The 13,124-nt window shown below is 50.1% G+C and overlaps 1 protein-coding gene across 1 annotated transcript; it reads right to left on the reverse strand.

The window, feature by feature from the left end:
- Window positions 1-10,422: 10,422 nt before the first annotated feature.
- Window positions 10,423-12,340, reverse strand: LINGO4 (leucine rich repeat and Ig domain containing 4). The gene has a single exon (XM_055402297.2). The coding sequence runs from the start codon at window positions 12,328-12,330 to the stop codon at window positions 10,546-10,548; it is 1,785 nt and encodes a 594-aa protein (XP_055258272.1). The 5' UTR covers window positions 12,331-12,340; the 3' UTR covers window positions 10,423-10,545.
- Between the last annotated feature and the right edge of the window lie 784 nt (window positions 12,341-13,124).

The raw sequence follows: 13,124 nt of genomic DNA on the forward strand, positions 1-13,124 counted from the left end.
CGGCGCTGTGCTGCGAGCCGGTACCCAATTACCCGGATGGAAGTCAAAGCCCTGCCCACCAGGTCAGCCAATAGACTCCAGGGAAAGCCGACGGCGTTGAGATTGCACCTGCTGCGTATTAAACAGCCAATTGGAGACTCAACGAGTACGCCCAGCTCATCTCCAGGCCAATTACCTAGGAGGCTTCCACTGAGGTGGGGGTGGGGGTGGGGTTGTAAATCAGCGCTCCAGAGGTGCGAGGGGGTGGAATCACTCAACCGCATCACTGTTCGCACAGAATTAGTGCCTTTGTACAAAGCCAATGCCCCTCTACAACCCAGTGACCACCGGGGAAGCCGCCGCCTGACGGGCGATCCTTTGCCTCGATCGGTCCGCAAACCATGACAGAGACTCAGGAGACACGAAAAACGTCCCCCGCGCCTCATCCCGCGGGAAAACATTAAACAGGCTTTGTAGAGATGGAGAAAAAGCCAAGCGGAAGGAATTGCGCCGCAGAGCCTGAGATCTCTATTTCTCTGTCGAGGAGCGAACAGACGAGGAGGACTGACAGCACACAGCAGGAGAGATGAAGGACCCAAGTTCGGAGCAACCCGTGGTAAGGCAGCTGTGGGCAGTTCGGGCATCGGGGGCCCACCCTTCCTTGGGGATTCAAGGGAGACCGGTCAAGGCTACTGGCTCGAAGGCACAAGCTGCGGGTAGGGGCCGTTTCTGTGGGGGCGAGGAAGGGGATGCAGACGGCGGTTTGCTTTGGAAGAGTGTGTTCCAGTCGCCGTCCGGGTGCTTGGACCGTTATGGACGGTTGGGCCCTGCTACCCACTCAGAGCGGCGGACAGCCTCGCGAGATGGCCCCGCTCCTTCCCCGCCTCCAGTCCCCGCCCCGCACTAGGGGCTCACCCTGCGGGCAGGGGTTGAGCGCTCCATGTAATGTGGGAATCGTGCGCACCAGCTTCTGTCACAATGCCTGGCACATGATAAGCATGCAGTAAATGTTTGTAAAATAAATGCAAGATTATATGTTTACTCAACTAAGGAGATGCCATCGAGCCTCAGTTTTCCATTTTGTATTAATTTAAAAAATATGTGTTTTGAATAAGTAATACATGTACATTCTACCAAGGAATGAACAGGTTTCTCATCCTTAAAGAAGCAACCGGTTTTACCAGTTCTTGTGGATTTTCCACAAGATTTCTATAATATGCATACATTAAATTTCTATATATTATCCAGTTGGTAACGTGTTATGTATGACTATTTTGCAATTTCTTTTTGCATGGTCCAGATATCCTTCTGTGGCAGCACACATGTATCTGCCTAACAGTTAGTTTCACGGTAAGCTTGAGGCATGAATTACGGTTTATTCAATCAGTCTTTTAACATTGTATTGATAACCCAGGTATATGTTGTTTGTCTCTTGTATATCTGTACAGTAAATATTTAGGACTGCAAACATTTAAGTCTGACGAGTGTGTGTATTTTTTTTTTAATTTGGCTATATACAATTTCACAAATTCTCTTTCTTCCACAAAGATTTTTCTCATTTGCATTCCACCAACAACATTTGAAAAGGATTTTGGTAAGTATAGTATTGCCAAATTGCCTTCCACAGAAGTTTTACCAGTTTTCTCTGCCATCAGCAAGCTTAGACAGCTGTTATAAAACTTTTGGATTTTTGACAATCTGATAGTGTAAATGGGATCTCACTGCAATTTTAATTTTCATTTCTCTTATAAGGTTGAGCATCTTTTAGTATGTTTAAGTGGCAATTATATTTTTCTGTAAATTGTCTGTTGCTATACTTTGGATATCTGATAAGGGTTGGATAAAAGCTTCCCAGGTGGCGCTAGTGGTAAAGAACCCCTCTGCCAGTGTAGGACAGGTAAGAGGTGTGAGTTTGATCCCTGGGTTTGAGAAGATCCCCCGATCCCCCAGAGAACAGAATGGCTACCCACTCCAGTATTCTTGCCTGGAGAATTCCATGGACAGAGGAGCCTGGGTGGGCTACAGTCCATAGGGCTGTAACGAGTTGGACACAACTGAGGTGACTTAGCACACAAAACAAAATTGGATCTCTATTTCACACCATAACACCAAAATAAATTCCAGGTGAACTAAATACTTACATATACAAAAAGGACATTATAAAAGTATTTAAAGAAAACATAGGATAATTTTTTAATAATCTTAGATAGTAGGAGGCTTTTCTAAATTTGATATGAAACCTAGAAGTTATCAAAGAAAATGCTGACAAATTCAGCTACATAAAAATAAAAAATACTTGCATAACAAAAAAAGTCACAATAAAAAGAAGATGACATAGGACAAATTGGGATTGGGTGAATTGTGATTTCTTTATTCTTATTTCCAGTTCTAAAGAGTCCATTTTATTTCCTTGAAGAGTATTCTGAACAAGGTGTAGGTGGCAGCAGGTGAAACTAGTTAAAGTGTGGGTGGCCCAGAATTCAGTCGGCAGCTGTTTCTACTTCACAAGGCAAAGCAGGGAAGTAGACTTTAGCTAGAGCGCTGGACAGGGAGGGATTCTCAATATGGTAGTTCCAGAGCCTGCTGCTTACAAAGTTCCCTTCTTGGACAACATGCAAACCATTCAAATGATACTCTATCTGAGGTTTTGAAAAACAACACAGTGGCTCTGCCCATTGTAGGATTCGCCCCATCACTCAAGGGTCTTCACCAGAAACCAGCAACTGGGAGCGTGGGTCTTAGTATCAGAAATTATGCTGGTGCTACTCTTCTGTCTTTAGGTCAGATTAATGAGTTGTGGCAGGCATCCTAGGAGAGAGACACTCTCCTCAGCCTCTTTGGCCACCACCATCCAGCTCGAAGTCTTCCTCCTTAATTCCCCTTTACAAAGCAGTTTGGAGGAAGAGGATTCAGGAGTTCCTTATCTCACACACTCTCCAGCCTGCATCACCACCACACTGACTTCTTAGAGCAAAAGTCCTACCCAAAGCCTCCTGAATCTCTCTGAGAGATGAATGCTGCGGGGAGGATGGTGGCAGGGAGGGGAGCAGAGCTGCTGGAGGCAACAGTATGTTTTCTTATAGGATCTGTCCTATCACTTGCTCTTACTTATGCAATTAGCTACTTCACACCATAGCCCTTCCTAGCCTTCTCTCTTTGCCTCTAATGGACCTGGAGAGCACAGGCAGCCTAAGCCTTCACCTTTCTCCCTGTCACCCGAGGCTTCTCCCAGCAGAGGTTCTATAAGCATTTTTGTCCGTTGTGTGCACTGGGTATTCTCACAGGGGTCTGTAACTCTCAAAGTTAAGGATCATTGCCTTGCAGCATGCTCTTCCTTTGAATCAGGGAAACAGCCCAGCAAAGGACATAGGGAAATTAGAGTATCTCAGGAACCAAAATAGGGAGTGTGGAAGTGCTGCCAGAATGTCTTTGGGTCCAAACTTCTCTCAACTTAGATGAGATCGTGTCTGAAATGAAAGAGAGGAGGGGTAGAGAGAGGATTGGGCAGGATGATCTCAGGAAGGTTCTCTCAAGCAGGAGTAGGCAGGTGAATAGAGCTGAATTCTTGAGAGTAAAGCAGTTCACCAGTCGTCCCACCGTACTAGAAATTCCTGAGCCGGAGCTCTATAACCTAAGAGGTTGTTGAGGTTAGAACTCTGAAAAGCACCTATGAAGTCTGAAGCCTCCATTTTTAATCACAAGAGGCTGTGTTGCTGGCATCCAGGCATTGCATCTGATTTCTGGAATTTCTGCTTCTTTCTGCTGGTCCCTGGGGCAGAGGCAAGGACATTGGGAGAGGAGACTGAGAAAAAAAGATTAAAAACCAGCTGATCCTCTGCTTCCTGAATCAGGTGCATTAGAGTGACTGAAAGAAGGTGAGGATCAACAGCTGACCGCAGTTTTCCTTGAGAGTTGGTCAGAGTCGGTGGGGCGGAGGATGTCCCCTGGCTTTTACCTTTCTCACAGGTCAGTTCCTGCAGCTGGAAGCGGGTAATGAGAGCAGAGACTGGAGCTGTCCGACAATGTTGTGAAGAGCATTTGACTTTTGAGTCAGACAGCCCTAAGTTCAGAAGCAGCCCCCTTACTAATTAGCTCTGTGTACTCGAACAGGTACCTTTTCATTATAGGGGACTGGAATGCAAAAGTAGGAAGTCAAGAAACACCTGGAGTAACTGGAAAATTTGGCCTTGGAGCACGGAATGAAGCAGGGCAAAGGCTAATAGAGTTTTGTCAAGAGAATGCACTGGTCATAGCAAACACCCTCTTCCAACAGCACAAGAGAAGACTCTACACATGGACATCACCAGATGGTCAACACCGAAATCAGATTGATTATATTCTTTGCAACCAAAGATGGAGAAGCTGTATACAGTTAGCGAAAACAAGACCAGGAGCTGACTGTGGCTCAGATCATGAACTCCTTATTGCGAAGTTCAGACTTAAATTGAAGAAAGTAGGGAAAACCACTAGACCATTCAGATATGACCTCAATCAAATCCCTTATGATTATACAGTGGAAGTGAGAAATAGATTTAAGGGACTAGATCTGATTGATAGAGTGCCTGATGAACTCTGGACGGAGGTTCGTGACATTGTACAGGAGACAGGGACCAAGACCATCCCCATGGAAAAGAAATGCAGAAGAGCGAAATGGCTGTCTGAGGAGGCCTTACAAATAGCTGTGAAAAGAAGAGAGGCGAAAAGCAAAGGAGAAAAGGAAAGATATAAGCATCTGAATGCAGAGTTCCAAAGAATAGCAAGGAGAGATAAGAAAGACTTCCTCAGTGATCAATGCAAAGAAATAGAGGAAAACAACAGAATAGGAAAAACAAGAGACCTCTTCAAGAAAATTAGAGATTCCAAGGGAACATTTCATGCAAAGACGGGCTCGATAAAGGACAGAAATGGTATGGACCTAACAGAAGCAGAAGATATTAAGAGGAGGTGGCAGGAATACACAGAAGAACTGTACAAAAAAGATCTTCACGACCAAGATAGTCACGATAATGTGATCACTGACCTAGAGCCAGACATCTTGGAATGTGAAGTCAAGTGGGCCGTAGAAAGCATCACTACGAACAAAGCTAGTGGAGGTGATGGAATTCCAGTTGAGCTATTTCAAGTCTTGAAAGATGATGCTGTGAAAGTGCTGCACTCAATATGCCAGCAGATTTGGAAAACTCAGCAGTGGCCACAGGACTGGAAGAGGTCAGTCTTCATTCCAATCCCAAAGAAAGGCAATGCCAAAGAATGCTCAAACTACCGCACAATTGCACTCATCTCACACGCTAGTAAAGTCATGCTCAAAATTCTCCAAGCCAGGCTTCAGCAGTATGTAAACCGTGAACTCCCAGATGTTCAAGCAGGTTTTAGAAAAGGCAGAGGCACCAGAGATCAAATTGCCAACATCCGCTGGATCATGGAGAAAGCAAGAGAGTTTCAGAAAAACATCCATTTCTGCTTTATTGACTATGCCAAAGCCTTTGACTGTGTGGATCACAATAAACTGTGGAACATTCTGAAAGAGATGGGAATCCCAGACCACCTGACCTGCCTCTTGAGAAACCTGTATGCAGGTCAGGAAGCAACAGTTAGAACTGGACATGGAACAACAGACTGGTTCCAAGTAGGAAAAGGTGTACGTCAAGGTTGTATATTGTCACCTTGCTTATTTAACTTCTATGCAGAGTACATCATGAGGAACGCTGGGCTGGAAGAAGCACAAGCTGGAATCAAGATTGCTGGGAGAAATATCAATAACCTCAGATATGCAGATGACACTACCCTTATGGCAGAAAGTGAAGAGGAACTCAAAAGCCTCTTGATGAAAGTGAAAGAGGAGAGTGAAAAGGTTGGCTTGAAGCTCAACATTCAGAAAACAAAGATCATGGCATCTGGTCCCATCACTTCATGGGAAATAGATGGAAAAACAGTGGAAACAGTGTCAGACTTTGTTTTTTTGGGCTCCAAAATCACTGCAGATGCTGATTGCAGCCATGAAATTAAAAGACGCTTGCTCCTTGGAAGGAAAGTTATGACCAACCTTGATAGTATATTAAAAAGCAGAGACATTACTTTGCCAACCAAGGTCCGTCTAGTCAAGGCAATGGTTTTTCCCGTGGTCATGTATGGATGTGAGAGTTGGACTGTGAAGAAGGCTGACTGCCGAAGAATCGATGCTTTTGAACTGTGGTGTTGGAGAAGACTCTTGAGAGTCCCTTATACTGCAAGGAGATCCAACCAGTCCATTCTAGAGGAGATCAATCCTGGATGTTCATTGGAGGGACTGATGCTAAAGCTGAAACTGCAATACTTTGGCCACCTCATGCGACGAGTTGACTCACTGGAAAAGACTCTGATGCTGGGAAAGGTTGGGGGCGGGAGGAGAAGGGGACGACGGAGAATGAGATGGCTGGATGGCATCACCGACTCTGTGGACATGAGTTTTAGTGAACTCCGGGAGTTGGTGATGCTGGCGTGCTGTGATTCATGGGGTCGCGGAGAGTCGGACACGACTGAGCGACTGAACTGAATTGAACTCGAGCAGGTTATGTAATCTACCTGACCTTTTAGTTCCATCAGCCAAGATTCCCTATCTTATAGGGTTGATGTGAGGATTAAATTAGAAATCCTGCATATAACCACTGACATAAGATAAGTGTTATTTCCTTTCTATGTCCACGGCTGTTGCCCCAGGGGAGAGCTGGCATCGGATTGCCTGTGATGTGGACCAGAACATCCCTGCACATACACACATGCCACCTGACCACGTCTTTGGTTGTCGTCACACACTTGTCCACACACAGACACATACCACCACCCCCAGCTCCCCCCACCCCCAGCTAAAGCAGCCTTTCCAGACAGGTGAGGTAAGCAGTTGGCTTACTGATGATGGTTCAAGCTGTGGTACAAGTGCTCATCCCAGTAACCTTGTTACAGTAATTAGTGTCACTCCTTGAAGGTGTTCTGGAAAGGCTGTATCAGGAGAGCAAGGGGTGGTAGTGGGGGTGGGGGAGCCCCACAGGCATTTCCTCTAGGTTGAATGTGTTTTGGGGGGGGGATACTTTTCCTACCTTTTCTGGGGAGGCCCTAGTCTACACCTAGAGTTATAACATCTGGAGCTGTGTTCTCTAATATTGTAGCCACTGGCTACATGTAGCTATTGAACACTTGAAAGATAGCTGGTGTGACTGAGGAGTGGAATTTAAAATTGATTTCATTTCAGTTAATTTAAGTGTTAAAATCAATATTTAGTTACAGAAAACTTTTTTGGCTACACCGAACTACATGTGGGATCTTAGTTCCCTAACCAGGGATTGGAACCATGCACCCCTACGGTGGAAGCACAGAGTCTTAACCACTGGACTACCAGGGAAGTCCCTAGAAAACTTTTAATATGGTTGGAACAACTTGGATGTATGAGTTGATTTTTTTCAACAATGAATTTTATGAAACCTAAATACAGATCAGATATTTCTGGTGAAAATTTAGTTACCAAATTGGAATGTGCCATAAGTGTAAAGGATATACTAAGTTTCAAAGGCCTAGTATGAAAAAATACTGTGAAATATTTCATCACTCATTTTTATATTGATAACATGTTGAAATGATCATAGTTTGGGTACACTGGGTTAAATAAACTATAGCCCTAAAATTAATTGTATCTGTTGCTTTTTTTTTTTTTCAACGTGATACCAGAAAATTAGAAATCACCTAAGTGACTCGAGGGATTTCCCTGGTAGCTCAACTGGTAAAGAATCCACCTGCAATGCGGGAGACCTGGGTTTGATCCCTGGGTTGGGAAGATCCCCTGGAGGAGGGCATGGCATCCAGTATTCTTGTCTGGAGAATCCCCATGGACATAGCAGCCTGGCGGGCGACAGTCCCTGGAGTTGAAAAGAGTTGGACACGACTGAGCGACTAAGCATAGCACAGTACAAGTGACTCGCAGTCTGTTTCTCCTGGGCTGTTCTGGAGGCTGTGGGGCTCAGGCAGCAGCAGCTCCTGATCTAGACACATGTCATCTGTTCCCCACTGCCTCAGGGTGGGGGTGCTTCCCAGGGAAGATTTCTATGAACCGCAATGCTGCTTCTGCCCTTTTCTGCATGGCAACGTGCACAATTGAAATGAGGACTTCTAGCACCTGTCTCCCAAGTGCCAATCTAACAAGCAGCTGGTGGAAGATATTGGAGATGGGGGAAGAGGGGTGTGCCCCAGGGGAACCTTTCTGGTGCCTTATAACCTGGAGAGGAGAGGTTGCTGCAAGGCTAAGAGAACTGTCTGTGCATGGTGGGGGGCAGGGTTAGAGGCTCCAGGGTACTCAAGATTGCCTGATTCCCCAGCCTCACTCTCCAAACTGCTGGGTTTCACATTCACCTCTGCGTCCTCTCCACGCCCCCCACCCCAACATTCCCACCTCTGCCCGCTGAGGAGTTTGCCTACTGGTGAAGTCTGGCTGCCTCCATATGGCACCAGCTTCTCTCACCTGTCAGGGATAGTTTGGGCTGGGAGTCTTCTGATGAGTAGAGTCTCCCCAGAGCAAGGACTATGACAGCAGGTACGTCTCGGAAGCTGATGAAGCCGTGGATTGTTGGGTGAGGGATGGGTGGGGGCCCAGAAGATGGAGGGGAACTGAGGATGCTGTGCAGATGCTGCTGCAGAGAGAGAGGGAGGGAGAAAGAGGCTCCCAGGACCTCGTGACTCTCCACTTCTCGGTCCCTCCTCCCAGCTCCTTTCCTCCCCTTTCACTCCTCCCCTTCCTATGATGCTGAGACTGCTTCTGCCTCTCTTGAGCTCTCAGCACCTCCACTTTTTCTGGCACTGCTTTGCCCTCTCTTTGAAGTACACTCAGAGGCAGGCAGCATCTCCTCCTACTCCGCCTCAGCATGTGGGGTTTCCATAAGGACGGTGGAGAGGCGTGCAGTTCCTGGTGCTCCTTCTTCCCTCCACGTTTCACGAGAGCTTGCGGTGCCCCTCCTGCCTTGCTCCTCCTAACCTAGTCCTTTTGTGTTCTGGGTCTCTCTCCTTTGACAGATTCTTGTTTTTGTTAGCATTTTGTGGAGGTTCTCTTGCTTTCTGCCAAGGGCACTGCTACTGCTGCTGCTAAGTCACTTCAGTCGTGTCCGACTCTGTGTGACCCCATAGACGGCAGCCCACCAGGCTCCCCCTTCCCTGGGATTCTCCAGACAAGAACACTGGAGTGGGTTGCCATTTCCTTCTCTGCCAAGGGCACTGCTGCTGCTGCTGCTGCTGCTAAGTCGCTTCAGTCGTGTCCGACTCTGTGTGACCCCACAGATGGAAGCCTACCAGGCTCCCCCTTCCCTGGGATTCTCCAGACAAGAACACTGGAGTGGGTTGCCATTTCCTTCTCCAATGTGTGAAAGTGAAAAGTGAAAGTGAAGTCGCTCAGTCGTGTCCGACCCTTAGCGACCCCATGGACTGCAGCCCACCAGGCTCCTCCATCCATGGGGTTTTCTAGGCAAGAGTACTGGAGTGGCTTGCCATAACGGCACTAGGGATCTGCAAAACAGGAATGGTAGGGAGATTCCAGCCAGAATGAGAAAAAGGGGAGGAGAAAAAGGGGAGGAGCGGGGTGTCCTGGGTTGGAATTTCTGCAGAGGGATCCTTTGGAAGGCAGAGACTCTCTCCTTCAACTCTGGAGATGGAGCATACACAGGAAAGGGCTGACATGGAAATGGGCTGGGGGTGCTGATCTTTTCAGGCATGGCGGGCAACCTTTTGCATAAACCTTTGGCTGTCAGGCTCATTAGATTCAGGCAAGGTCATTGTTACAGGCTTAATAGGCAGGCAGAAGGGTAGGAAGCGGGATTCTGACAGAAGGGGTGGAAAAGACTGAAGTCAAGAAAACTCGGGCGATTACCTTTAGTTGTGGCTGCCACTGTCATGGCCTTTTGATAGCAGGTTTAATGATGTGACAGCAACTTTAATGACATGGCGGGGGTTGGGGGCTCATGCAGACCCAGTGCCTGTGTGTAGTCTTTCCCCCCCACCCCCTGCCCATACCCCACTCCCCCGTCACATCCTCTTCTCTTTAGCTTGAGGTCATTGGCCCTAGATCCTTGTGCCTAGAGAGGGGACAGAGCCTAGAGGGAGAGACACCTCCTGGATAAGGAGCAGACTCCAAGAAGCAGTTGCCCTTTCCAATCCCACCCATGAAGCAGCCTTATCACTGCGGTTGGATGTTGGCATTGGTTATTCAGGGAATGTGTAAGTGTGTGTGAAAGAAGTCTGGAGTTTAGACTAGCAGACTGGAGGGTTATAGTTCCTGCCATGTATGTGGTGTGAGGGGAGGGCTGGGCTGACTACAGGATCTACACCTTCTGTTTCCTGGGACCCTCAGGGAAGAGATGTCAGTGCTATCCTTAAACTGCAAAAGCCTGAGGAGGCAGGCTATGAGGAGGCAGCATCTGCTGCTGGCATGGTGTGGGCAGAAGGTGGGGAAGATCTGGGCCATTTGGGATGAACGTCCAGTCCAAGCAGCCTTGGTTCTCTCCCACTGTGGTACCTGAAGCTGGCCTAGATGAGGCCCCACTGTGGAAGGAAAGGTCAGAAGAGCTTGGCAGTGACCCGGTTACCCCCAGAGTTCTTATCCCCAGAGGTCCGAGGTGCCACAAAGTCGAAGGTCACGTGATGTTTGACCCGGCCTTTGCCTTTGCTCCAGAGGGCGATGAGGCCAAAACAGAGGGTCACCGAGGTGAGGAAGGGGAGGAAGCCAACCGCCAGCACCATGGCTATGCCTCTGCTGTCCAAGAAGAAAGGCCCTGGGATCCCTGGCGAGGTGATGTTGGGGTCAGAGAGAGTGCCATTCGGCGGTTCAACTTGGATCACTTCCAGCCAGGTCCTCAGAGAGTCATTCCCTGCCACGTTGCTGACCACACAGACATAGGCCCCTCTATCCCGGAGTTGCACAGAGCGAATCTCCAGCGTCCCATCCTGCAGGACCCTCACTCTCCCAGCCCTTCCCAGCCGAACCCCCTGAGGCCTCATCCAGGAGACAGTGGGGGCTGGGTCCCCATCTCCAGAGCAGGAGAAAACGGCGTGCCCGCCCTCCTCGGCCATGACCCAGCGCGGCCCGGATTTTCGGATCAGGGCTGGTCGGCAGGTGAAGTGCCCTGGAGGTAGGATGTCTGAAAACTCCCTCAGGCTCTTCCCCTGGACGTGCTGGGGGCCAGCACAGGCAGGTGGGGTAGAGCCAAAGTCCAGGCGGCGGCGGAGCCGGAGCAGCCAGAGGAGGCGGCAGTCACAGGTCAGGGGGTTACCTGACAGCCTCAGGGTGACCAGTTTGTCTGGAGAAGGGAAGGCTGTTTCTTCCAGTGTCTGAAGGGCATTGTCTGCCACATCCAGGAGGTGGAAGGCCGTCAAGCCATGGAAGGCATGGGCCGCGATGGAGGTGAGGCAGGCACCCGACAGTCGGAGCTCCTGGAGCCGCACCAGGGAACTGAGCCTCCGGGCTGGGATGGCCGAGATGGGGTTCCGAGAAAGATCCAAGACCCTGAGGAAACTCAGGTGGTGCAGTGCTTGGAAGGGCACCGAGCTCAGATTGCAGTGGGTGATGGCCAGGCTGCTGAGATTGAGCCCACCCAGGCTCCCTGGTTCCAGAGCCTCCAGAGATGGCCAGTGGTGGATCTCCAGCTCCCTTAGCTGCCCCAGCCCCCGCAGTGCCCCCGCTGGCAGCCTCCCGATGTCCAGTTCTCTGAGCCTCAGGGCCCCCAGTGCTGGGAGGCGGGCCAGGGCCGGGCCAGGCACGGTGCTGAGGTTGCAGCGCTCCAGGGTGAGGGTGCTCAGTTTGGCCAGCCCAGCAAAGGCTCCCGGAGCCACAAACACCAGGTGGTTGTCCCCAACCTCCAGCTGCTGGAGGCTGCCTAGCTCCCTGAAAGCGCCGTCAAGGAAGAGGACGATCTGGTTGAGGCGAAGGTCCAGCAGTGTGAGGGCAGACAGGCCCGAGAAGACTCCAGGTCCCATGATTCGCAGCCGGTTGCCCTGCAGCCTCAGGGTGAGTAGGCTGTGCAGGCCGTGGAAGGCCCCTGGCTCCAGGGTGGACAGCTGGTTGTAGCTCAGGTCCAGTTCCCGGAGCTGGCCCAGGCGGGAGAGCATTCCCTGCTGAAGCCCCCACAGGCGGTTCCCACTTAGGTCCAGGAGCTCGGTGTCTAGTGGGAGTCCCCCCGGGACAGCCTCCAGTCGTCGGTGGGCGCAAAGCACTGCCTGGGGTTGGGAGGTGCAGTCACACACAACAGGGCAGTTGCCGCTGCTCCCCAACGCCGGCAGGAGGAGCAGGAAAAAGACGGGGGGCCATGGAGGCCAGGCTTGCCTTGGAGCTGCGGCCACAGCCATACCCTCTTTGCTCCTGGAACAGAGGATGACATGGCCCTTTTTGGAAAGTGGCTCAGATGATGGGTACCGTGGATTTCCCTGAGCCTCCCTAGAGGAGAGGGATTGAGCTGCCTGTCTCAGCGTGGCCAGGCGGTGTGCAGACGCAGGAGGGATTCTGGCGTACACCCCCTGTAGCCTCCTCTTTGGGGACTCTCTACTCCCCTCCACCACCCCTGGGTAACAGGCCAAGTGCTTACTAGCTCATGGAACCCTAGTCCAGTGGGGAAGCTTTTATGGGAACATGACAGGAAGCAGCAGGGAAGTAACTTTTGAGTTTCCCTCTATCTCAGAGATCCAGAAATACCCAGGTCCCTTCTCCTGACAGCTGCTCTCCTAGTCTCTGCCCTGTCCCTCTCTGCCCACCCTTCTCTCATTTTATCTGCCCACAGCTTTGTCTAAGGCTTAAGGGGGTCATATCCCTGGATCCTGATCGGAGAGAGGCCTCACCTTGACTAAGTCATCCAAGCCTGGGAAGCATGTGGGCCTCAAGCATGTGGAGCCCCCAGGCTCCAGTCACTGCCTCTCTGCCCTCCTCCAGCCTGGCCCAGGGCCCGAGGCCCCAGACTAACACGAGGCAATCTCCCCAGAACGCCTTATGGATGACAGCCAAGCTACACATTAAATGTGGCAGAGGATACAGGGCACACGTGAATCCCTCCCCAAAGCCCCAAGGGCAGCCCACCTCCTCTGTAAATGACGTTGGGGTGTAAGGGACCCAAGAGAGGCCAAGCATTGTTTGCTTGGTCCTCAGACTT

The sequence above is a fragment of the Moschus berezovskii genome, chromosome 4 (assembly GCF_049115385.1).
Source record: "Moschus berezovskii isolate FMDL1 chromosome 4, NW_MosBer_1.0, whole genome shotgun sequence".
Taxonomy (NCBI): domain Eukaryota; kingdom Metazoa; phylum Chordata; class Mammalia; order Artiodactyla; family Moschidae; genus Moschus; species Moschus berezovskii.

Bases quoted from the DNA above. Each gene is read 5' to 3' on its own strand.
- LINGO4 (XM_055402297.2), bottom strand. From the start codon at position 12,330: ATGGCTGTGGCCGCAGCTCCAAGGCAAGCCTGGCCTCCATGGCCCCCC.